The sequence below is a fragment of the Rhinatrema bivittatum genome, chromosome 2, assembly GCF_901001135.1.
Source record: "Rhinatrema bivittatum chromosome 2, aRhiBiv1.1, whole genome shotgun sequence".
Classification (NCBI taxonomy): Eukaryota; Metazoa; Chordata; class Amphibia; order Gymnophiona; family Rhinatrematidae; genus Rhinatrema; species Rhinatrema bivittatum.
Window position 1 is genome coordinate 37,656,286 of NC_042616.1, and position 26,419 is coordinate 37,682,704.

The 26,419-nt window shown below is 44.5% G+C and overlaps 1 protein-coding gene across 2 annotated transcripts in view; it reads left to right on the plus strand.

Annotated features, from left to right (window-relative positions):
• LOC115083850 (oocyte zinc finger protein XlCOF6-like) overlaps window positions 1–26,419 on the plus strand; it is a 47,245-nt gene that overhangs the window by 12,588 nt on the left and 8,238 nt on the right. Inside the window, exon 4 of one of the 2 annotated variants that reach the window (XM_029587885.1) lies at window positions 7,626–9,407. In XM_029587885.1, the coding sequence (XP_029443745.1) occupies window positions 7,626–9,407 (1,782 nt within the window). Of the gene's footprint in view, window positions 1–7,625; window positions 12,479–26,419 lie in introns of those variants that run through there. The other variant, XM_029587884.1, reaches the window with a different exon arrangement.

Here is a 26,419-nt window from a genome sequence, read left to right on the forward strand (position 1 = left end):
ATGCATATACAGCATAGCTCTCTGCTTCAATGACAGGGGAGAAGAATAACTGATACTTCACACATCCAGCAGAGCTCTCTGCTACAACGGCAAGGGAGAAGAAAAAGGGTTCGCACTCAAAACGCGGGGAGTAGCTGGCTTGTTACGGCGGTTACTACCCCAAACCAAATGTGCCTGATACTTCACTTTCCATGCATATCCAGCATGGTTCTCTGCTGCATCGGCATGGGAGAAAGACTGATACATCACGCATTTCCAGCATAGCTCTCTGCTTCAACGGCAGGGGAAAAAAAAATTAACAAACAAACAAACAACAAACAACGGCAGGGGGAAAAATAAAACAAAAACAAAAAACTGATGCTTCACGCATATCCTGCATAGCTTCAACAACAGGGGTGAAGAAAAAAAGGATTCGCAATCACAAAGCGAGGAGTAGCTGGCTTGTTACGGCGGTTACTACCCCAAACCAAATGTGCCTGATACTTCACTTTCAATGCATATCCAGCATGGCTCTCTGCTTCTACAGCAGGGGAGAAGTAAAAAAAAAACCAACAAGAGCTGTACAACATAGTCTAGGTAAAACAAATAAGCATGGGTGTAGCTTGCTTATCGCGGCAGTTACTACCCCTACTACCCCTAACTAATCAAGCTAGATATTTCACTTGCATGCAGCTCCATCACTGCTCTCTACATTAATGGTGGGGGTGGAAGGGGAATAGAACAAGGAGCTAAGAGTAACAGATAAGAATGAGAGAAAAAATGTGTGAGGCTTGCTGGGCAGACTGGATGGGCCATTCGGTCTTCTTCTGCCGTCATTTCTATGTTTCTATGTTTCTATGATTCCACCTGTTCATATCTACTGTAAGATTGTGAATTAATAGATGATAACTGAGGTGGTATAATTCAGTCAGCCTGGCTGATACTAAAATATCCAAATACTTGATGTAAGATTTAGCCCATTTAAACAGAAATTTCCCCCTAATGAACATAAGAACATGCCATACTGGGTCAGACCAAGGGTCCATCTAGCCCAGCATCCTGTCTCCAACAGTGGCCAATCCAGGCCATAAGAACCTGGCAAGTACCCAAAAACTAAATCTATCCCATGTTACTGTTGCTAATAATAGCAGTGGCTATTCTCTAAGGGGTAGATTTTAAAAGAAGCGCGATCAGCCTACTTTTGCTTGCGCATCAGACTCAAGCAAAAGTACGCTGGATTTTAGTAGATACGCGCGGAGCCGCGCGTATCCACTAAAATCCCTGGATCGGCGCGCGCAAGGCTATTGATTTTGTATAGCCGGCGCGCGCCGAGCCGCGCTGCCTAACCCGTTCCCTCCAAGGCCGCTCCGAAATCGGAGCGGCCTCGGAGGGAACTTTCCTTTGCCCTCCCCTCACCTTCCCCTCCCTTCCCCTACCTAACCCACCCGCCCGGCCCTGTCTAAACCATCCCCTTACCTTTGTCGGGGGATTTACGCCTCCCGGAGGGAGACGTAAATCCCCGCGCGCCAGCGGGCCTCCTGCGCGCCGGGCCGCGACCTGGGGGCGGGTACGGAGGGCGCGGCCACGCCCCCGGACCGCCCCGGGCCGTAGCCACGCCCCCGTACCCGCCCCCAAAACGCTCCCGACACGCCCCCGAAACGCCGCGACGACCGGGCCCGGCCCCCGACACGCCCCCCTCCGAAAACCCCGGGACGTACGCGAGTCCCGGGGTCTGCGCGCGCCGGTAGGCCTATGTAAAATAGGCTTACCGGCGCGCAGGGCCCTGCTCGCGTAAATCCGGGCGGATTTACGCGAGCAGGGCTCTTAAAATCCGCCCCTAAGTGAACTTAATTAATAGCAGGTAATGGACTTCTCCTCCAAGAACTTATCTAATCCTTTTTTAAACACAGCTACACTAACTGCACTAACCACATCCTCTGGCAACAAATTCCAGAGTTTAATTGTGCGTTGAGTAAAAAAGAACTTTCTCCGATTAGTTTTAAATGTGCCACATGCTAACTTCATGGAGTGCCCCCTAGTCTTTCTATTATCCGAAAGACTAAATATCCGATTCACATCTACCCGTTCTAGACCTCTCATGATTTTAAAGACCTCTATCATATCCCCCCTCAGCCATCTCTTCTCCAAGCTGAAAAGTCTTAATCTCTTTAGTCTTTCCTCATAGGGGAGCTGTTCCATTCCATCGCAATTATATCTTATTTGAGATGTGGCGACCAGAATTGTACACAGTATTCAAGGTGCGGTCTCACCATGGTGCGATACAGAGGCATTATGACATTTTCCATTTTATTCACCATTCCCTTCCTAATAATTCCCAATATTCTGTTTGCTTTTTTGACTGCCGCAGCACATTGAACCGACGATTTCAATGTGTTATCCACTATGATGCCTAGATCTCTTTCTTGGGTTGTAGCACCTAATATGGAACCTAACATTGTGTAACTATAGCATGGGTTATTTTTCCCTATATGCATTACCTTGCACTTATCCACATTAAATTTCATCTGCCATTTTGATGCCCAATTTTCCAGTCTCACAAGGTCTTCCTGCAATTTATCACAATCTGCTTGTGATTTAACTACTCTGAACAATTTTGTATCATCTGCAAATTTGATTCTCACTCGTCATATTTCTTTCCAGATCATTTATAAATATGTTGAAAAGTAAGGGTCCCACTACAGATCCCTGAGGCACTCCACTGCCCACTCCCTTCCACTGAGAAAATTGGCCATTTAATCCTGTTCTGTTTCCTGTTTTTCAGCCAGTTTGCAATCCACGAAAGGACATCGCCACCTATCCCATGATTTTTTACTTTTCCTAGAAGCCTCTCATGAGGAACTTTGTCAAACGCCTTCTGAAAATCCAAGTATACTACATCCACGATAAAAAAGCAGAGTGGCTTAACACTGCACTTAAAGTACACGTCCCACACAGAAATTTAAGGTCAGCAAACAGAGCACTCCTACCTATTCCATCTGTAAAAACAGCAAGACTTACCCAGGTGAGGGAACGTGCTTTATCTCTAGCCGATCTCAAATTATGGAACTCCATGCCCCTTGACCTCAGACTTCAGAGCAATCATAAATTTTTCAAAACACAACTCAAAACCTGGCTCTTCAAAAAAGCCTTCAAAAAGGAGAACGACACAGGCAACTAAAGAGAACAATTTAAGGTTAAGTTGCTCAACGCACCCAGTGCCTTAATTCCAGCGCTCAATGGAATTAGTTTCAACTTATTTTAACTGTAGACAACCAGTAAGATAAACCTCTATAAAACACCCAACCACAATCAATGTCGCTTGATATAAACTCTTATATGTTACCAATTTCTAACGGCACCACCCATGTTATTTATGAACTATATTTACTTTGTTATAGGTGCCCATCTGTAAACCGTTATGATGGTGTATTACTTAATGACGGTATATAAAAACTCTTAAATAAATAAAATAAATAAATCTATCGGTTCATCTTTATCCACATGTTTATTAACGCCTTCAAAAAAGTGAAGCAGATTTGTGAGGCAAGACTTGCCTTGCGTAAAGCCATGCTGACTTTGTTCCATTAAACCATGTCTTTCTATATGTTCTGTGATTTTGATGTTTAGAACACTTTCCACTATTTTTCCTAGCACTGAAGTCAGGTTAACCGGTCTGTGGTTTCCCGGATCGCCCCTGAAGCCCTTTTTAAATATTGGGGTTACATTAGCTATCCTCCAGTCTTCAGGTACAATGGATGATTTTAATGATAGGTTACAAATAGGTCTGAAATTTCATTTTTTAGTTCCTTCAGAACTCTGGGGTGTATACCATCCGGTCCAGGTGATTGACAAACTGAAGAGTAGTAAATCAGGTCTACCACATCTTCTAGGTTCACCGTGATTTGATTCAGTCCATCTGAATCATTACCCATGAAAACCTTCTCCAGTACGGGTACCTCCCCAACATCCTCTTCAGTAAACACCGAAGCAAAGAAATCATTTAATCTTTCCGTGATGGTCTTATCTTCTCTAAGTGCCCCTTTAACCCCTCGATCATCTAACGGTCCAACTGACTCCCTCACAGGCTTTCTGCTTCAGATATATTTTAAAAAGTTTTTACTGTGAGTTTTTGCCTCTACGGCCAACTTCTTTTCAAATTCTCTCTTAGCCTGTCTTATCAATGTCTTACATTTAACTTGTCAACATTTATGCATTATCCTATTTTCTTCTGTTGGATCCTTCTTCCAGTTTTTGAATGAAGATCTTTTGGCTAAAATAGCTTCTTTCACCTCCCCTTTTAACCATGCCGGTAACGTTTTGCCTTCTTTCCACCTTTCTTATTGTGAGGAAATCATCTGGACTGTGCTTCTAGAATAGTATTTTTTAACAATGGCCACGCCTCTTGCACACTTTTTACTTTTGTAGCTGCTCCTTTCAGTTTTTTTCTAACAATGTTTCTCATTTTATCAAAGTTTCCCTTTTGAAAGTTTAGCACGAGAGCCGTGGATTTGCATACTGTTCCTCTTCCAGTCATTAATTCAAATTTGATCATATTATGATCACTATTGCCAAGCGGCCCCATCACCGTTACCTTTCTTACCAAATCCTGTGCTCCATTGAGAATTAGATCTAAAATTGCTCCCTCTCTCGTCGGTTCCTGAACCAATTGTTCCTGAACCAATTATTCCATCCAGAAACGTTATCTCTCTAGCATGTCCCGATGATACATTTACCCAGTCAATATTGGGGTAATTGAAGTCTCCCATTATTACTGCATTACCAATTTGGTTAGCTTCCCTAATTTCTCTTAGCATTTCACTGTCCTTGACTAGGTGGACGGTAGTATACTCCTATCACTATAGTCTTCCCCGACACACAAGGGATTTCTACCCATAAAGATTCAATTTTGTATTTAGTCTCATGCAGGATGTTTATCCTGTTGGACTCTATGCCATCCCGGACATAAAGTGCCACACCTCCTCCTGAGTGCTCCTCTCTGTCATTGCGATATAATTTGTACCCCGGTATAGCACTGTCCCATTGGTTATCCTCTTTCCACCATGTCTCTGAGATGCCAATTAAGTCTATGTCATCATTTACTGCTATACATTCTAATTCTCCCATCTTACTTCTTAGACTTCTGGCATTAGCATACAAACATTTTAAAGTTTGTTTTTTTTTGTATGTTCATTCTGCTTTTCAATTGATAGGGATAAGTTAGAAATTTTTAGCTCAGGTGAGTTTTTAATTACAGGCACTTGGACTTCTTTTCTTATTATTGGAACCTCACTGTTGGGATGCCCTAATTCTAATGCATCATTAGTATCCTTTAAAGATATCTCTCTCCGAACCATGCGCTGCTGAGCGACTGTCGGCTTTCCCCTTTGTTCTAGTTTAAAAGCTGCTCTATCTCCTTTTTAAAGGTTAGCGCCAGCAATCTGGTTCCACCCTGGTTAAGGTGGAGCCCATCCCTTCGGAAGAGACTCCCCCCTTCCCCAAAAGGTTCCCCAGTTCCTAACAAAACTGAACCCCTCTTCCTTGCACCATCGTCTCATCCACGCATTGAGACTGTCCCATTGGTTGTCCTCCTTCCACCATGTCTCTGAGATGCCAGAATATCGCTATGGTTCAAGTTAATATTGAGCAGTTCAGACCTCTCAAGATTGACCTTGAGCCCGGCCATGGTCTGGAATCTAGTTAATTCTTGCATCACACCCTCTAAGGACTGGACAGGGTCAGTCAGAGTCAGAAGGATGTCGTCTGCAAAAAGTGAGACTTTATAAGCGTTGGATGCTATGGTGACACCCATTATATCCTGCGCCCGTCAAACAGTGGGCTCCAAGTAAAGGGTGAATAGTAATGGAGATAATGGGCATCCTTGTCTAGTGCCCCTCTTAATATCAAAAACCTGCCCATAACCGTTACTAACTTTGACCCGAGCCTTGGGTTTGTTGTACAGCTTCTTAACCCATTGAAGGAAATAGGGAGCAAAGTCCCATTTTTTGTAGGGTGGAAAATAAAAAGGGCCAATGAACCAGGTCAAATGCTTTTTCTTCGTTGATTGATAATAGTACCGCAGGTATCCGTTCTTTGCGTACCCCCACTTAAGGTCAATCACTTTCCGGATATTATCCGCCGCCATACGGTGGGGGATAAACCCCGCTTGGTCGGGGTGTACTAGCCCAAGGAGTATCTTTTTGAGCCTTAAGACTAAGACCCTCGCTAAGATCTTAAGATCGACATTAATGAGCGATAAGGGCCTATATGAGCCACATTGTGTTGGGTCTCGCCCTGGTTTAGCTAGATTAGTTTAGCCGTGATTCCCGCAATATTAGCATGGGGTCCTATACAACCGTCATTGCAAAGGCTATTAAAAAATCGCACTAAGGGCTCCACCAAAGTAGAGACTAATTTTTTATAGTATGCCCCCGATAGGCCGTCAAGACCAGGGGATTTGCCTAATTTAAGCGACTTAATCACCATCTCAATCTCACCACTAGTGATGGGGGCATCCAACCTTTGCTGCTGCTCAGCAGACAAACCTGATAATTCTATATCATGTAAATAGGCGTCAATATCCGGTTGCCTGATAGCATTCTCAGAGTCATTTATTTATTTTATTTTATTTTATTCTTTTTAATATACCGATGCTCAAGACCATGTCTTATCGTACCGGTTTACATCACAACCAGGGGAAAAACCATAAATTATGAAAATGAAAGTTACAATGAACAGGGAGAATAATTCAGGACCATTGAGAGTAGAAGGAATTAGATTAAGGAAACGCTTTTTAAGGAAATGCGCAATGGGCAACTATAAACAATTGTTTATAGTTTATAATTGTCATACAGTTTCTGGTAAAAATGTTGGAAAACTGCACGAATTTCAGAGGAGGTAGTTTGGGTGCCACCTAGGTTATCCTTAATTTTGGGGATAATGTTTTGGGAAATTTGATTTTTCAATTCTCGCTAACAGCCATGGTTGCCTGATTTTAATCAAGTTTTTTTGCTAGTCTGTCCACAGTTGATTTTGAAGAGAATACTGGCAGGCTGGGGTCATTGCAGGACTGTCCAAAGAAGTCCCACAAATCTTGAATTGTGCACTTTGCATTGGATACGTGAACTAAGTGTTTGTGAGCTTATCTGCATTCTTATTTATTCCTTTAGAAAGACATGTATGCCTGATTTCAATGCTGCACTAGCAGTGAATGGACTATGATGCTAGCAGACATTCTTGAATCGAGACAGGGCAATTCTGTAGTCACTGATTTTTCTGCCATTTCATAAGATTGCTAACTCACGCAATTTTTCACACGCACAATTTTTCTGCATCTAAATTGCAGTTGTTTATTTGTATATGTGAAGTTGATTATTAGGGAGGGGGGGGGTATATTTTGTAACTTTTGAAAATTGTCCTCAATGATCATCAGAAACCGAACATATTTCTGCATCCTGTCCCTTTATTTTACATGCAAGAGAACAAGACACAATGCTATAGGCCAATGTTAGGACATGGTGCTTTTGAAACCTTCACACTGTGTCCTCTTCAGGGGAATAACGCAACAAGTAAAACTTGTTATTGTATTTCTGAACTCATTTAATCTGTTCTTGGCCTACAATAATGCTCAATGTTTTCTTTTTATCTAGGAAATGATGATCCCAGATACAGTAAAACAGAGACCCATCACTGGGAGCTCAGTGAGAATCCAGAAGGGAACAAGATGTTATCAGAAGGAGATGCAGAGGATACTTCTTCCTGTTCTGAATGGGGAAAAAAGTGCAGAAGTGAATCCATCAAACAAAAGAAGCAAAGAAATTCAGTAGGAGACTCAGCTGCATATGAGCACAGTGTCAGAAATATCCCACATACAGTGGAAGAGCAGAGAACCCAGACAAGAGTAGACAGATGTGTATGCGATGTATGTGAGATACTCCTCAGGGATCACGTGACCCTGAAATTGGAGCAGAGATCTCAGACAGAAGAGAGACCATCTCCATCTGCAGAATATGGGAAAACCTTCACAAAGAAGGAAGAACTACAGGTACAACAGAAAACATGCACAGGAGAGACACCTTTTACATGTTCTGAATGTGGGAGAGGTTTCAGTAGTAAGCGAGAACTAATGCAACACCAGAAAATTGTACATAATATCAACAAAGGGAGACTGTATACAAGTGCAGAGCATTCTGAAAGCTTTAATAAAGCAAGCCTAACAATATACAGGAAAAGCTGCACCAAAGAGAGAACAGTTTCTTCTACCGATGAGAGGAAAGTCTTTTCAAAACTAACAAAAACCTATACTGATGAAAGAACATTCTCCTTTACTCTGTCTGAAAAAAGCTTCAGTAGGAATGCAGACCTTCCACAACAGACAATCCACAAAGGAGAGAGACAATTTATATCTACTGAATGCGGTAAAAGTTTCAGTCAGAAAACAAAACACCAGAGAACCCACACTGGATTGAAACCATTTACATGCATGGAATGTGGTAAAAGCTTCAGTTGCAAGGCAAATATCACAGTCCACCAGAGAATTCACACTGGAGTAAAGCCATTTACATGTACGGAGTGTGGAAAAAGCTTCAGATGCAAACCAAATCTCACAGTCCATCAGAGAATCCACACTGGAGTAAAACCATTTACATGTACGGAGTGTGGTAAAAGCTTCAGTTGCAAGGCAAGCCTCACTGTCCACCAGCGCATCCACACTGGAGTAAAACCATTTACATGTACCGAGTGTGGGAAATGCTTTAGTTGCATAGTATCTCTCAGAAGGCACAAGCAGACCCATGCTGAAGTAAAAGCATTTACATGTACTGAGTGTTGTAAAACCTTCCGTTGCAAAGCAGGCCTTACCATCCACCAGATAAACCACAGTGGATTGAAGCCATTTGCCTGTACTGAGTGTGGTAAAAGCTTCAGTTGCAAGGCAACTCTCAGAGGCCACCAGCGCACCCACACTGTACTAAAACCATTTACATGTACTGTATGTGGTAAAAGCTTTAGAATGAAGGCACACTTCACAAGCCACCAGAGTATCCACACTGGAGTGAAACCATTTAATTGTACTGAGTGTGGTAAAAGCTTTGCTCGGAAGGGGCATTTTGCGAGTCACCAGAGAATACATATTGGAGTGAAACTGTTTTCATGTACTGAATGTGGAAAAACCTTTAATTGCAGAGACTCTCTCTCAGTCCACCATAGAATTCACACTGGAGTGAAACCATTTACATGTGCTGAGTGTGGTAAAGGCTTTAGCATTAAGCGGTATTTAAGAAGTCACCAGAGTATCCACAGTGGAGTGAAACCGTTTACTTGTAGTGAGTGTGGTAAAAGCTTTACTCAGAAGGCATCCCTCTCAATGCATCAGCGAATACATACCGGAGTAAAACCATTTACCTGTAATCAGTGTGGCAAAAGCTTTACTGGTAAGGGATGCCTAAGAAGACACCAGAGTATCCACACTGGCGTGAAACCGTTTACTTGTAGTGAGTGTGGTAAAAGCTTTAAGCGGAAGGCACTCCTCTCAATCCACCAGAGAGTACATACTGGAGTGAAACCATTTACCTGTAATCAATGTGGTAAAAGCTTTGCTAGTAAGGGATATTTAAGAAGTCATGAAAATATCCACACTGGAGTGAAACCGTTTACTTGTAGTGAGTGTGGTAAAAGCTTTAAGCGGAAGGCACCCCTCTCAATCCACCAGAGAGTACATACTGGAGTGAAACCATTTACCTGTATTAAGTGTGGTAAAGGCTTCCTTCAGAAGATGTCTCTCACAAATCACCAGAGAATCCACACTTGAGTAAAACAGTTTAGATATACTGCATCTGGTAACACATCACACAGAATTCACAATAGTGTAAAACCATTTCTGTGTATTCAGTGTGGTAAATGAGTCACTGAAAAGTCATTTCTCAGAATCCACCATAGAAATCACACAGGAATAAATGCTTCATGGAGAGAACAAGAAGCAAGGATCATCTGAGGTTCTACATAGGACTGAAACACAGCTTTCCATAATGGAGAATTAAGAAAAACTGAAAAACTTCTCTCTAAGGACTGTAGCATAAAAGTACTTGAGCAGGAAGGTGTATACAAATAAGTAAGGGCAAGTGAATGTGCACAAGCTTAGCAGAAGTTGAGTGAAAAGACCAAATGCAGCATATGGAAATCTATGCAATGCATATTTATTAAGAATATTCTTAAACCCTAGCTGATTTTTGCTCCTGAGGACCAGAGTTAGTATAATGGAATTACTTAGCTTGAGTTTGACAACTCTGGCTAAGGATGTGTGGGAAGTGGTGTCAGGACAGGGTATGACTTGTAGTGAACTGGTGAACTGCCAGGGCATGGACCAGGTCCGGGGGTGAACTCTGTCTCATAAACACAAACTCTCACGCGTATATATGTGAATATACTTTTCCTCCTCCTTATCCCAGTGATCCTTCATCCCCAGCCCATACCACTATTCAGTCCCCAGCCATTTTTTACTCACCAGTGCTTAGTAAGTAGGGATACATAGCATTTTAAGACTTGTCCAAATAAATAGTAGCTTTGCCGCTACTTAACTGGATAAATCAAAATTTATCTGGATAAGTGTAAAAATGTATTCACACATTTATACATGTGCGCACATATACCTGGGTATATTTAACTGTATTAAATAACCTGTGTACGTCATATAGGAGTAGATTATAAAATACCGAGGAAGTTTGTGCCCATATTGATGGGCAAGCATGTTATAAAGTTATCCTCCCACGCCAGCCTCCCACGCCAGCCTCTTCTCCTCTTCCTTGAAAGCTGTCTGAAGGAGAGAGGCTAGACCAGAACACCCCTGCTACTCTGCATCTTAAGTCTGAAAAGAAGTGACAGAACTGCTTTCCAGGCTGTCTTCCCACAATTGAAGCCCTGGGTTTTCCTAGCATGTAGCCAAATGGACTCTGGACCAATGGGCTATGCTTCCCTGCCAGCTACCAATGGAAGTTTGTTCTCGGCTCCAGTGGTGGCTGCAGGAAGTTCACCTGGGCAAGGATGTAACCCTGCCCCCACTGAACTGGCTGGTCCTCACCACAGATACGAGCTTCCATGGCTGGGGAACTCACTGGCAAGAACTGACAGCCCAGGGGCATTGGACTGAGGAAGAGGCACTCTGGAACATAAACTGCCTGGAAGCCCGGGCAGTCAGATTTGCATGTCTACAATTCAGCCACATACTCCAGGGGCAAGCAGGCCGCATAATGTCAGACATCGCAACAACTATAGCCTACATCAACTGTTGGGCGGGGGGCGCCAAGAGCCTGCAAGTGTCAAAGGATATAGATCTCCTTATGGAATGGGCGGAAAAACATCTACAGATGACCTCGGCCTCCCACGGCTCAGGAAAAGACAACATCAGAGCAGTCTTCCTAAGCAGGGAGAGTCTGGATCCAAGAGAATGAGTCAACCAAAGCCTTTCAGCTGGTTGTAGATTGCTGGGGATTCCCATCCATCGACCTGCTGGCTGCATCTCACAATGCGAAGGCTCTCCGATTCTTCAGTTGAAGAAGAGTTCAGTGGTCCCTGGGGATCGACACTCTTGTTCAGACCTGGCTGGAAGAGGATTTGCTAAATGCCTTCCCTCCATGGCTCCTGCTGGGTAGGGTCATTCACAGAATTGAGTTTCACAGGGGATTAGTTCTACTAGTTAGCTCCAGATTGGCCCAGGCGTCCATGGTATATGGACATATGGCATCTCCTGATGGGGATCCCCCTGTGCCTCCCTCCGCATAGGGACCTGTTTCAGCAGGGTCCGGTCCTTCACAAGGATCCGTCTCTTACGGTTTGGCCCTCGTGAAGGTTCGTCTAATGAAGTGGGGATATTCGGTGGCAGTAATTGCCACCTTACTTCACGCGCGGAAATTGTCCATGTCCTTAGCGTATGTGTGGGTCTGGAGAGTATTTGAGGCCTGGTGCGAAGAATGCAGTGTTTCCCATAGGATGGTCAAAATCCAACTAATTCTGGAATTTTTACAGGACAGCTTGAATAAAGTTTTGACCCTTAACTCCCTGAAGATCCAGGTAGCGGCTCTCTCCTGTTTCAGGGGCGAGGTGAGTGGAACCCGCCTGTTGGCTCATCTGGACACCGCCCATTTTCTGAAAGGGCTAATGCATCTCCGGCTGCCCCTATGGTAGCTGGATCCCTTGTGGAATATTATTCTAGTATTGGAGTTTTTGGCAGTTTTTTCGGCCACTGTGCAGTCTTTCCTTGTGCTTGTAACCCTGAAAAATGTGTTCCTGGTGGCTATATGCTCTGCTTGTTGCATCTCTGAACTACAGCAATTGTCATGTCAGGAACCGTTCCTCCGGATGACCTCAAGAGCATTACAATTTCATACCGATCTATCCTTCTTGCCCAAGGTAGTCTCAGAGTTTCATTTGAATCAGTCCATTTCATTGCCATCCCTAGATATGCACAAAGACAGGGAAGAATACCTTCTTCTCTGCCATTTAAATGTCAGTAGGCTTTTGGTGCGGTATCTGGAAGTTTCAGAACCAGTTCGTAAGACGGACTGCTTGTTTGTTCTTCACGGTGAAAGGAGGCAGGGCAAACCAGCTTCGCGGGCTACCATAGCTCGCTGGATCAAGGAGGTGATCACGGGAGCCTATGTGTAGGCAGGAAAGCTATTACCCTTTCAGGTTAATTTTCATTTCCACTAGGGCTCAGCCAGTCTCCTGGGCGGAAGCTAAACTATTGTCTCCCATTGATATCTGCCGAGCGGCAACGTGGTCCTCATTGCACACCTCCAGGATCTACCACCTGGATATTCAGTCCCAAGAAGGGGCAGCCTCCCGTCCCGCCCAGGAGTAGCTTTTGTACGTCCCATTGGTCCCCAGTCCATCTGGCTACATGCTAGGAAATGGAGAAATGACTTACCTGATAATTTCTTGTTCCTTAGTGTAGACAGATGGACTCAGCTTCCTGCCCACGGCTGCCCAAGAACAGTGCCAAGGAATTGCCTGTGAAATTAATATCGATGCCAAGAAATTAAGGGTAAGATGTCGCCCAATCCCTAGATCAGGGCATCTATAATCTTGCTGGGATTCAGCGTGCGCTTGGTTGAATACAGTCACGGTTATCCGGTTTTAATCAAGTTTTTCAATGGTATGTCCATGATGGCTTTTAAAGAGAATACTGAAGGGTTGAGGTCACTGCAGCAGTGTATCTAGGGTGACGTCAGCTTTGAAACCTGGTTCAGTCTGCTAGCAGGGGAGCAAATAACATTGATCCTGAGTCCATCTGTCTACACTAAGGAAAACGAAATTATCAGGTAAGTGATTTCTCCATTGCTACGTATTTGCTGAATTATTTTTTTTTGCCAAGATTTTGTATTTTAAAATGTGCCTGGTAGTGAAGGAAATATGTATTTCTGTTACTTAGATGACAATAGAGGGGTTTGTTTTGTTTGAAGTGTAGGGGAAAATGCCCTACTCTGCCCCCATTGTTGTGGTGGGGGAGGTGGGTCCTGTGGTCACAGTGTATATAATTATGGAACTGGAGGCACAGGATTTTATAATGGGTTTATCTTGCACAGACAATGACAGGAATGAACCTCTCTTTCCCCAGGGTACAGTATGTAGGGTATGATCTCAGCCTCTGAAATGTACTGCTAGTGCTCTTCTTAATACTTGCATTATACCAGACACCTTAAGTTTTACAAAGAAGCTATCATATATAACTATACAGGCAGCATACTGAGGTAAGCTTGGACATTTTTAATCAGGTAACAGGCCTGTTTCTGCACCTTTAGACCATATTTTATTGCCTTACACAACTATTAGATTTTTTTAACTCTATTAATTTAAAAAAGATTCTGAGGTCAATAATAAAGAATGATACTCACGTGAGTACATTTGTCATGCATACTCATATACATTTACAGTACAATCCTTATGTCTTGCTCTGTTTGTCCAAATCGTTTTTAACACCAGCTGATCACTTCTGCCACTTCCCTGTACCAGGATTTCTGAACAAGTGACTGTGCGTCTGGCAGCATGACTTAAATGTAACAACGGTTTCTTTGAATTGGATGGGAGATCTAGGGAGTTCCATCCTGGAGAGAGAATAAACCCAACTCCAAAAATGGCTAAACTTTCATGTTCAAAACACCAAAAACCTTGTCCATATGGATAGTTCCACCGCCTATGAACAAAAGTTCCAACAACCCACACTGCCTCCAGCATTCTGAACTAGAATTACTAAACCTGAAATACCAGACTGGGTAACCTGAATGTTTCATGTGGGATGCACAACATCAGCTCTTTATTCGGCAATAAATTGATATCTTATATGCCGCTGAGCTCAGTTTCACCCGATCTTCCTGTTCTAATTTAAGCTGGAGATCCTGGTTCCACGGCCTGATAAGGAGCGGAGGAGTTTCATCCTCAGCCTCCATGGATAGTGAGGATAACAGACCAAACTGCTCACGGGTGCCCCTCTATACATGTATATGGGCGCACAGTAATTCACTACTGTATTTCATAGCTGTGTAGGTTATAAAGTACGAGTACATTTGTGCGCACACGTTTCATATGTAAAAACCATGATATGCACAAGTTCGGCCTTCTCTGGAAAAATAGCGGTAGTTAGCAGGATAAATCTAAAAAGTGCTGTTTGTCTGTTTAGCACTTTCCCCACTTATCTGGGTATGTAAGATAGCTGGATAAGTCTAAAACAAAAATGTTTAGCCAGATGAATTCAAATTTGTCTGTCTCAGTAGTGGCAAAGGGGCGATCTTAGCTGGATAAGTCGGAATTTAGCTGGATAAGTGTGCAAATGTGATATCATCTGTTCATTTGTACTTTGACTTATAAGGAGATATGCAAATAGATTTTACTCAGATTACTTAGAAACATTTTTTTATCTTTTTTTTTTTTATCTCTTGTTAAAATGTATTAATTACCTAAGCCAAGGCACTAGGCAATGTTCAAATGCAACATTCATAACTGAAAAAGTCCCGAAAAAAAATTACAACAGTATCTGACAAACAATAGGACCACTGACCCTGCCAGTAGATTAGTGCTCAAAGGACAAATTAAAGTTACTGATCAAAAGCAAGTCTAAACAGAGCTGTTTTGAGTAATAGTTTGAGTTTCTTCAAGCGTTCTGTATGTTGAAGAGCTTCATCCCAAGAATTCTACAGCACACGTTCAGGGAATTTTATAACCTGCGCAAGGCAATGAAATTACTGGTTTTACCAAGTAGTCTACCAGTTCACCCAGTCCATCTGCAGCTCGTGAAGACCTTCAGCCTACAGTCCTAATTTCAACCGGACCGGTCCTCCTACCCAGTTATTCTTTTCACTTCTGAAATGTTTATGATCACTTTCACCAGATACTGAGCAGAAGTTAAAGATACACACAAGTATACAAGGAGCCTCTGCCTGGACCCTGGCTCAATGCGGAGGCCTTGCCCAAAGCCGATGCCACGGCCTGCTGAGGAAGATGCATTGGAGTTAATTTACTCTGGCAATGCACCGGTGGATGGCGTCATTACAAGAAAGAAGAGGGAAGACCTAAGAAGAGGACCGTAGCGTTAGGTGTGGGTCTGGACGGAAGCCAAGGTGTCAGATCCAGGCTCTGGATTGGGTCCCGGCATTGGGGAAAGCCTGGTTTCTAGACCAGGCCCCAGTGTTGGGCCAAGTCCTAGCCTCCAGACCAGGCCCCGGGCCCAAACCAAGGTTCAGGCATCAATACCCAGCCTCTGGGTCAAGGTCCAGACTGAGGCCTGGTATCAGGACCTGGCCTCCGGATCAGGCCCCAGTGTGTGTTTATTTATTTATTTGAAAGTTTTTAATATACCGACATTAGTAGGGGAACATCACATCGGTTCACATATAACTAAAAATAGCAACCGTGCTTTACAGAGAACATATAACTACATTGGTAACAGCTTAAAAAATTATGGATTGTGTTATAAACAGTTATAGCTATGGCAACATGTTAAATTAGGAAAGGTTAATGGAACTGGGAGTATGAGCTTCAGCTTTACATCTAGAAAAACCATCTATTACAACATCAGGATCTCAATATATATATACAGCAAAGCATAGCATAGTGTAGAAAGCCGATGCCACGGCCTGCTGAGGAAGATGCATTGGAGTTAATTTATTCTGGCATGACACCAGCCTTGGCTTAGGCTGAGGCCCAAGTGTCAGGACCTGACTGCAGTGCCATGCCCTGGCATTGGCCGTGGGTCTGTGCCATATGCCTGGCATTGGGACCCAGTCTCCAGACTTGGACCCCTGTCTAGGCAATAGGCCCTGGCGTTGACTAGTCCTTTAAGCCTGGGCCTTGTGTATGGCCTAGGTAGCGGTCACAGTGAACTACCGTGACCTAGGCCAATGCAAGGCCAAGGCTTTGGCCTGGGCTTAGGCTTGGTGGTCGGATCATCCCCAGACCAGGTAAGTAGGGGCCATGGAGACTCCTCTTCCTGGCATTTTTTTTCAGGTGGGAGAGATGGGGATGAGAGGCCTCATTTTTTTTCCCCCCATTTATTTTATTTATTTATTTATTTATTTAAATGAGCAAAAATAAACAAATGAAACAAAAGCCATGGGGTGGGAAAAACCTTCAAAAAGAAAACAGCAAAACAAAACTTACTTCTTCCCACCCCTACTTAAGACTGTTTTCTCTCTTCAGGGCAGGATCCTGTCAATCAACCAGTTTGTAATCCACTCTACCACCTTGGAACTCACTCTCAAGCTTCTCAGGTTGTTATTCATGACTCTCATGTGGGAATCATATCAAAAGCTTTGCTGAAATCCAAGTCAAGCAAATCGAGTGCACTTCTTTGTCATCCCATCAAAAAAAAATCATTCAGTTTTGTCTGACAGGACTCATCCTGGTGTAATTCCACGCTGCCTGGGCTCCAGCAATCCACCAGATTGTTGATAGTTCACTATCCTCTCCTTCAGCAGAGTCCCCATTAATTTTCCCACCACCAAAATGAGGCTTTAACTGGCTTATGGTTTCCAACCTCCTGTTACACTCCTGCTCGCGGTTCCAGCCGCGAGCAGGCACTTACCTCCGCGGCACGGAGCCGCCGACGTTCTTCGCGGCAGGCACCGCAGCCAGCCCTTCTCCTCCGCCGCGGACTTCAGCATTCCTTTCCTGCACGGCGGGCCGTGCCGCCGTGCTCTAATGCAGCTGAGCCGCCGCCCCCTCCATCTTCGTGGCCTGGAGGCCGCAATCCCCAGTCTTTCCCGGCGGCCGGAGCCACCCTTAGTGTCTTCTCTGCGGGAGGGAGCCGCCTCCAGCACCGGGGCCTGCTCCATGGCCCAGCTCTGCTCTCCAGCCACGCAGCAGCAAGCATGGCCGCTGTCCGTGGTCCTGCCTACTTTCCCTAAGGGGCAGGGCCGCGTCTTCCTTGCTGATTTAAAGGGCCAGCCTTCCTGGCCCCATCTGGACTCCTCCCTGGGTGTCTTCTGATCTTCAGCCCTATTTAAGGGCCCTGCAATCATTCCGTCCTTGCCTTCGCAAGGGGTTAGTCCTCCCTAGGACTTCTCGTCTTCACTCCTGCTGCCATTCCTTGTTCTTCGTAGGATCCCTCATTGTTTCGTTCCTGGTCTCCTTGATGAAGTCCTGATGTCCGTGTTCCAGTCTTCTTGTTCTGTGATCCAGTTCTGATGTTCTGTGATCCAGTCCTGGTGTTCAGGATGTTCCATGATCCAGCTTTGATGTCCTGAACCCTTGGTTCCTTGTCCACCTTTCCTAGTGTGCCACTGTCGTGGTCCGCAACCAGCCCATGGGGGGCTGTGTAGGGCGCTACATGATACAAGGCCTTTTCCTCGGCAGCACAAGCCTCCGGAGGGTCATCCTTCCCTGTAGCCAAGTCCACCTTGGTCCTGTTCCCTGAGGCTCGTTCTGGTTCTCGAATTCACTTGTCTGCTTCCATCCATGACCAAGACTCTGTCAGAACCTGTTGCACTCCAGCGTGGTCCATGGGTGGCTGTGTAGAGTGCGCACTGGTGCAGGCCTCTACGGAATCTTCGACATGTTCCAGTTTCAATTCCACTTATGCTCCTGGAGTCTGTTTTGCGTTCAAGCGTGGTCCGTGACCAGTCCCATGGGTAGGCTGTGTTGCAGCCTCAACCTAGTACTTGATCCTGAATCCTCGTCTGAGTCTCCACGTTCCAAGTTCCTCATCTGAGTCTTCGTCTGCCCTTGCCTCCTGTCCGGCCTGCCACCTTTGTCGTTCCCAGCGGCAGGTCCGAAAGGGCTTGAAGTGATCTGAGGACCACTCAGAGACCAACTATGCGTGGTTAGCCTCACTGAGGCTGTGCAGGTCAGCAGGGGCCTGGCTTCCTGGTCTCAGCCCAGGCTCAGATATGTCTCGCCTGCCTTGGTACTGCCTTGGAGTTCTCTGGGGTCGTGCCGTGGCCCAAGGGCACACAATCCCCTTAGAAACGGGACCACTCTCCTAGCGCTCCCTAACACCTCCCCTCTGCTACCTGCCTGTTTATTTATTTTAATAGATTTATAAACCACTCAGTGATGTACCCAGAACTGATTTTTTTGGGTGGGCCCAAAGTTAAAAGGGCTGGGCAGTAGGCATACAGATCTGAGCCCTAGTGCTTGTACTCTTATCGATAAATAATGCCTTAGCATACACCCTATGGCGGATTTCTAAGTAGTCTGCTACAGCCATCATGATTCAGGAGTGACCCTTTAAAATATTTTAACTCAATTATTTCAAGCACTTACCAACATTAAAAATGCTTTATTATTAATTTATTGTATATTTATTACAGTTTATAAAAACACAAGAATATCATGTAAAAAGCAAACAAACACACAAACATCAGATCCAATTAACCATGTAATAAAACAAATATCGATTTATTATTTCATGAATCCTCTTTCTAGAAAGGAAGAGATCATAACTACAATAAAACAGCAATATCGTAATAATCATTAGAATGGAGCGGAGCAGAGCAGAACTAGGACAGTTCACATTACAATCCAATAAGAAAAACATATATATTCAAATTCTGGTGTCATCTCAGGAGCAAAAAAATCCCTCCACTCCTTAACATTTTATGAAATAACACAAACCCCTGCAAAAAAAAAAAAAAATGCTCAGGACATTGCCATACCATGAAATCACAGCACTGACTGTCATGACTCAAATAATAGCAACCTTGTTTATGAAAAAGCAACAATGCAAAATCTATACCGGGCTTTAGAATATTAATACACCACTTACTGGGGTAACAGAACAAGCTGGAGTGCTACAAATCCCTACAGAGAAACTACAGGCTAGCAGAAATTTATTTATTTATTTAATATTTATTTATAAATTTTTATATACCGCCGCTCATCAAAGATATCACGTCGGTGTACAGTGAACAGGAACTTACGCCGGAGCGTTTTACATTTAACAGAGTTATATAAGCGTTATACAATTAAAAAAGGCAAGTATATAAATATTTGAACATAAAATAAGTAGAATCTTTTAAAAATAAAAAACAGAACTATCATTTAGTTGTAACTTAACTGAGCTGAATTAAAACAACACTATAGAGTAAAGAGGGTTCAAGGAGAATAGGTAAAAGCTAAGGGAGAGGGTTAGAGGGTGATGGAGTTCTAAATTAGAAGTGGTAAGAGGGGAGCGATTGTGCTAATCTTAGATTAGGAGCAATTATATGGTAGGATCATTAGAGTAGGAGCAGAAATAGGGGAAGTTAGAGGTGGTATATAGACAGGGGGTGTCGGGTAGAAAGGCAGGGCAGGTAAAGGAGGGGAGGACATATTTATTTCAAGTATAGGCATGTGTGAATAACCATGTCTTGAGTTTTTGCTTGAAAGTTTTGGGAGATGGCTCAAGGCGCAGTTCGGTGGGCATGGTATTCCATAACAAAGGGCCAGCAAAAGAGAGCGCTCGCACTTTGGTAGAAGCATAGTTATATAGTTTGGGCGAGGGGGTCTGTAATTTGGCAAGGTATTGATTTCTGGTGGGTTTAATAGAGTTTTGAAATTGTAGTGTATTATTAAACCATTTCATTTCAGGATTGTGGAGGGCTTTATGGATAAGTGTAAGTGTCTTATAGTGTATGCGAGATTGGATGGGGAGCCAGTGTAAATCCTTCAAAACTGGCGAAATGTGTTCCTTTGCGTTTGTATTAGTAAGGATGCGGGCTGCAGTATTTTGCAGGATTTGTAAGGGGCGGATGGCATTTTTAGGTAGGCCTAGGAGGAGTGAATTGCAATAATCTGTTTTTGAAAACAGCATGGCTTGTAAAACTGTCCGGAAATCAGATGTGTGAAGTAAGGGTTTCAATTTTTTGAGTGTATGTAATTTGAAAAAACACTCTTTAAGGATTGTGCTGATAAATTTTTTGAGGGTCATTTGGTCGTCAATAATGACCCCTAGGTCTCGGACTTGGTGGGAGAATTGTATGTGCGTCGATGTTATTGGTGAGGTGGGAGAAGCATGTAGAGGGGTGGGAGGAGAAATGATCATGAGTTCTGTTTTTGAGGAGTTGAGGGCAAGTTGTAAGGAGGTTAGTAGATTATTGATAGAAGCGAGGGTAGTGTCCCAGATTTCAATGGCTTTGGGTATGGATTCCGTTACTGGAATAAGGATTTGTACATCATTAGCGTACAAAAAGTGTGGAAGCTTAAGATTGGCGAGGAGATTGCAGAGTGGTAGGAGATAGATGTTAAAAAGGGTAGATGAAAGTGAAGAGCCTTGCGGGACTCCTTGCTTCAGGGGGATTTCTTTTGAAAGGTGGTTGCCAATTTTGACTTTATAGTTACGGTTGGACAGGTAGGAAGTAAACCAGTTATGGGCAGTACCAGTTATTCCAATCTCGTGAAGGCGTTGGAGGAGAATTTGGTGGTTAACGGTATCAAAAGCCGCTGAGATATCCAGGATTACTAGAAGATGAGGTAGATTTTTATCTAGGCTTTTGAGAAGGTAATCAGACAGAGATAATAGCAGGGTTTCAGTACTATGTAGTTTGCGAAATCCGTATTGTGAGGGAGAGAGGATTTGGTGTTCTTCTAAATAGTCACTAAGTTGACGGTTGATAGTTTTTTCTAGGATTTTAGCAATAAATGGGAGATTAGAAATTGGGCGGTAATTGGCAAGGTCTAAAGGGTCGAGCTTAGGTTTTTTTAAAGTGGGTTTAAGGATAGCAAATTTGAGAGAGTTAGGCACTTGTCCAAGTTCAATAGATGCATTGATAATGTTAGAGATAGGGCTGGCTATTAGATCAGGGACAGTGAGGAGGAGTTTTGTGGGGATGGTATCAGAGGGGTGGGAGGAGGGTCTCGCTTTTTTGAGTAAGGATACAATTTCGGTTGTTGCTGTGTTTTCAAAGATAGTTAGCTGAGGTGCAGAGTCTTTTGTGTGACAGAGGTTATTGAATTGGGGCAAATGGGAATTGTGGGTGAAGCGTGTCATAATTTTGTTAATTTTGTCCTGAAAGAAAGAGGCCAGTTGTTCGCATTTGATTTTGGCTTCTTCTTCTGGGATGATATTGGGAGTGAGGTTTGTAAGTGAAGTGACATATTCAAACAGCACTTTTGGATTGAATTGAAATTGGTGTATTTTACCAGCGTAGTAATTTTTTTTTGCATTGTTGATCATCTCACTATAATTTTGCAGCGAAGTTTTGTATCGTGCAAGTAGAGTAGGTGTGGGTTCTTTACGCCAATTTTTTTCGGCTTTTCTAAGGGCATGTTTTAAATCTTTTAGTGTGGGAGTGTACCAGGGTTTTTTTGTATTTTTCTGAGAGGATAGTTTTTTTGTAATGAGGGGGCAAATGTTATTTGCAACTGAGAGGGTGTATTCATTCCATGATGTTAGAGCAGTGTCAGCATTTGATAGATCAAGATTAAGCTGGGTGTTGGATAGAGCTGTGGTAAGCTCGTCTCTATTGCATGTTTTTCGGTATTGTATAGTGGTAGTGCTAATTGGAAGGGGCGGAGGTCTTTGTATGGTGTTAGATGTTCTTAAGATATAGTGGTCAGACCATGGGATGGGAGGGCATGATAGAGAGTCAGTTACGATGTGACGGTTGGTAAAAATGAGGTTGAGTGAGTGACCAGCTTTATGTGTGGGCATATTTATGATTTGCTTGAATCCTAGTGATATCATTGCTTCCATGAAGGAAGAGCAGCTAGGTGTAAGGGGTGTTGTGTTAACATGGAGATTAAAATCTCCTAGGATAATAGCTGGGGAGCCGATGGAAATATTTTTAGCTATATATTCAATGAGAGAAGAAGGGTTAATGTTGAGAGTTCCGGGGGGAGCATAAATGAGGCAGATTTGTAGAGAGGGGGCTTTGAACAGGCCAATTTCTAATTTAGCTGGGGAGGGGATGGGTTGGAGTGTGAGTTTGAGTTGTTTTTTGGTGGCTAAAAGAATGCCTCCACCTTTCTTTTTTAAACGGGGGATGGAGACTATATCGTATATATTGTTGGGGAGCTGGTTGAGGAGAACATTGTCGGTGTCTCTCAACCATGTTTCTGTTATTGCACAGATGTCTGGTGTTTCGTCAGAGAGGATGTCGTTGAGTATGGAGGTTTTTTTGTTTAATGATTGTGCATTGAAGAGGATAAGCGTGAGTGCAGTGAGGCCGATGATTTGCGTGAGTGGTGGGGAGATCATGGTTGTGTGAATGTTTTTGAGAAATGATCGTTGTCGTATGGCATGAGGTGCAGTAGGTCTGTGTCTATAGTAGCTGAGCGTTGGGATGTTTAGCATTTTGAAGCTGCACAGGAAACAGTGAGTGTGTATTTGTGTGTTTCAGTGTTGTGTAGAGTGAGGCTGTATTTTGTGATGGGTGTGTGGCAGTCAGAAAGTTGCGGTGGATGAGGGCAAGCAAAGTGGAGGATAGTAACAAGCAAAGTGGCTTACTTGTAGATAAGGGAGGGAGGGGGAGAGAAGATAGAGGGATAGGGGAGATTGCATACGTGAAATTACAGTTAAAATGGTGCAAGTAGCAGAATGCTTAAAAGGGGAGCTTCAAACTCTAGGTTCTTTAGGCCTTAGGCGCTGTTGTGTCCAATCAACTCTAGGAAAAGACTTAGCAGTAATCTAGGTAAGTACAGGTAAGCAGGTAAAATAGGTAAGTGAGACAAGTAAGCTGCTTTAGGTACTGTTATTTCTAATAACATCTGGGTTAAAACAAGTAAGCCCTTGCCTCTAAAAGGCTGTATCCAAAGTGGGGTTTTTTGTTTTGTTTTTTGTTTTGTTTTTTTTTTTTTATTGTGATTGTTGTAACAACGTTTGATGGCAGAGCAGAACACAGAGCTTTATATTGGGTCAAAAGGGTCACAAAGGGCGCACGAAGGGGCGCTCAAAGGGGCAGGCCCCTTTGTCGCACTCCTTCGTGCGCGCGACGCACGGCGCGCGGCGCCTGGAGTTGCCGTGGATTTAAAGGGCCCCTGTGGCCTTGCCGATTGGCTGGAGGTAGGTTCGGAGGCGGGCCTTCGCTCGGTTCGTGTCGGCGGGTCGGCGGCAGGACGGCGCGAAAGGCCGCGTGATCGGCCTCGGACCCAGCGGGGGCAAGGGAGAAAATTTAGAGGCCTTACCCCGATGGGTCCCTGGCGCCGATTGCGCAGGCCCTCCCTCGCTCCGGCAGCCGCGTGAAGAGGAGGAATTGCCGGCGTAGGATCTGCTTGCTGCAGAAGAAGAGGCTGATCGCTGGAGCTGCCGTGGATTTAAAGGGCCCCTGTGGCCTTGCCGATTGGCTGGAGGTAGGTTCGGAGGCGGGCCTTCGCTCGGTTCGTGTCGGCGGGTCGGCGGCAGGACGGCGCGAAAGGCCGCGTGATCGGCCTCGGACCCAGCGGGGGCAAGGGAGAAAATTTAGAGGCCTTACCCCGATGGGTCCCTGGCGCCGATTGCGCAGGCCCTCCCTCGCTCCGGCAGCCGCGTGAAGAGGAGGAATCGCCGGCGTAGGATCTGCTTGCTGCAGAAGAAGAAATACTGCATTTAGGTCACACACAGTCAGAACACAGACCAACCTTGCCTGATACAGAAATAGTGGACTACAAATTAGAAACAGAAATATGCAGACAAAACCATATGGCTGGATATGCAGACGCACGGCGCGCGGCGCCTGGAGTTGCCGTGGATTTAAAGGGCCCCTGTGGCCTTGCCGATTGGCTGGAGGTAGGTTCGGAGGCGGGCCTTCGCTCGGTTCGGCTCGGTCCGAACCTTCGCTCGGTTCGGCTCGGTCCGAACCTACCCTCTGCTCCCTATCCACAATGGCCCAATGCTGAAATCACTAGACCTTACTTCCACTTCAGATATAGTGTCTATCCTAAAAAAGATAAAACCAGCATCCCATATAGCAGACACTATCCCCACAAAAACCCTCCTCTCTATTCCCACCTCTATTGCTAAATCCTTAGCTGACATAATAAACTGCTCGTTAGCATCGGGCATGGTCCCAGACCCACTCAAAATTGCGGTCGTCAAACCCCTCCTCAAAAAACCATCCCTCAACCCCTCTGACCCAGCAAACTATCGTCCTATATCCAACCTCCCCCTGATTGCCAAAGTACTTGAGAAGGTAGTCAATTCCCAAATTTCAGACTTCCTCGAGGACCACCACATTTTACATCCATCTCAATTTGGGTTCCGCAAGGAGCGTAACACAGAAAATCTCCTGCTAGCAATCACCAACACCATACTCCTAGGTATGGGCCAAGGGACATCCTTTCTCCTCGCAATCCTTGATATCTCAGCTGCCTTCGATACAGTCAATCACCAAATCCTACTTTCCCTACTAGCAGAAATAGGCATCGCAGGCACTGCCTTATCTTGGTTCTCCTCATACCTCGCCAATAGAGAATACATAGTAAAAATTGACAAAGCTGAGTCTTCTCACATCCCCCTCACACAAGGAGTTCCTCAGGGGTCCTCACTCTCTTCTACCCTGTTCACTATTTATATACTACCCCTCTGCCACCTGCTCTCTGACCTAGGATTGAACTTTTTCTTATATGCCGACGACGTTCAAATCCTCATTCCTATCCAAAATACTCTAAATGAAACCCTTCAACTATGGGACTCCTATCTTACATCCATCAATTCTCTCCTCTCCAATCTCCATCTTGCCCTCAATGCTTCTAAAACTGAGATACTCATAATATCTAATCAACCTGAACTTACCCTCCCCAATATTACACCCTCCCCCCCACGTCTCATCTCCAACTGTCAGAGACCTTGGCATCGAACTTGACCAGCGCCTCGATTTCAAAGCCCACATTAAATCCCTTCTTAAGGGAGGCTTTTACAAGCTTCACATCATGAAAAAGCTAAAACCACTACTCCACACACAAGATTTCCGTCTAGTCTTGCAGACCACTATCCTTTCCAAAGTGGATTACTGCAATTCCCTCCTCCTTGGCCTTCCAGAGTCGACCATCAAACCCCTACAAATCCTGCAGAACGCCATGGCAAGAATCCTAACGAACACACGAAAAAGAGACCACATCACCCCCATACTGAAGGACCTTCACTGGTTACCCATTTCTTTCCGTATACAGTATAAAACCCTCACCATACTACACAACCTCCTCTACAAACCCAACCCCTGGCTCAAGGACTCACCCCACTTCCGCATAACCAACCGTCCTACCAGATCCTCCCACGCAGGTACCCTACATACCCCCTCCCTCAAAATCGCCCATCTCACCTCCACGAGAGAAAGGGCCTTTACCATAGCGGGCCCTTCACTCTGGAATACTCTCCCTACCTTTCTCCGCCTTGAACCCTGCCTGGCCACCTTCAAAAAAGGCATAAAAACGTGGCTCTTCAGAAAGGCCTACCCGGAAACCAACCAAACCTAAACATTTCCACATAATCTACCCCGATTCCAACCAATCCTATACAGTCCCTCTTAATCCCCCCCCCACTCAGATTCCCAGCCTCCATCCCCCCACCCCACCCGCCCTTTCCCCCCCCCTCCTAAGGCTTTCCCTTCTTTCCCCCTCTTTAGGCCTTTTTTCCCCCTCCTTTTTTCCCCCCCCTTAGGCCTTTTTTCCCCCCTCCTTAGGCTTTTCCCCCCCTCCCAAGGCTTTCCCTTTCGCCTCTCCTTGCCCGCCTTTCCCCTTTATCTTCCTACAATTTTACAAAATTGTTCAATTTAGTCCGATATAATCAATCCTATGCTAATTGTCACTAATGTAAATATTCCTTTTTCTGTAAATAAGTTCCTTTTATCTCTTATGTTAACGGTTGTTTTTTATACTCTCACTCATGCTACCTATCTTTCCCTCTTTTCTTCCTGTCTCCCTTCCCCCCCCCCCCTTTCTTGCCTGCTCCCATCCCCCGGCCCCCTGTTCATTGTAATTTTCCTCCTTTAACTGAGTTACTTGTAAACCGGCGTGATGTGCTCCACGAACGTCGGTATATTAAAAGTTGTTAAATAAATAAATAAAT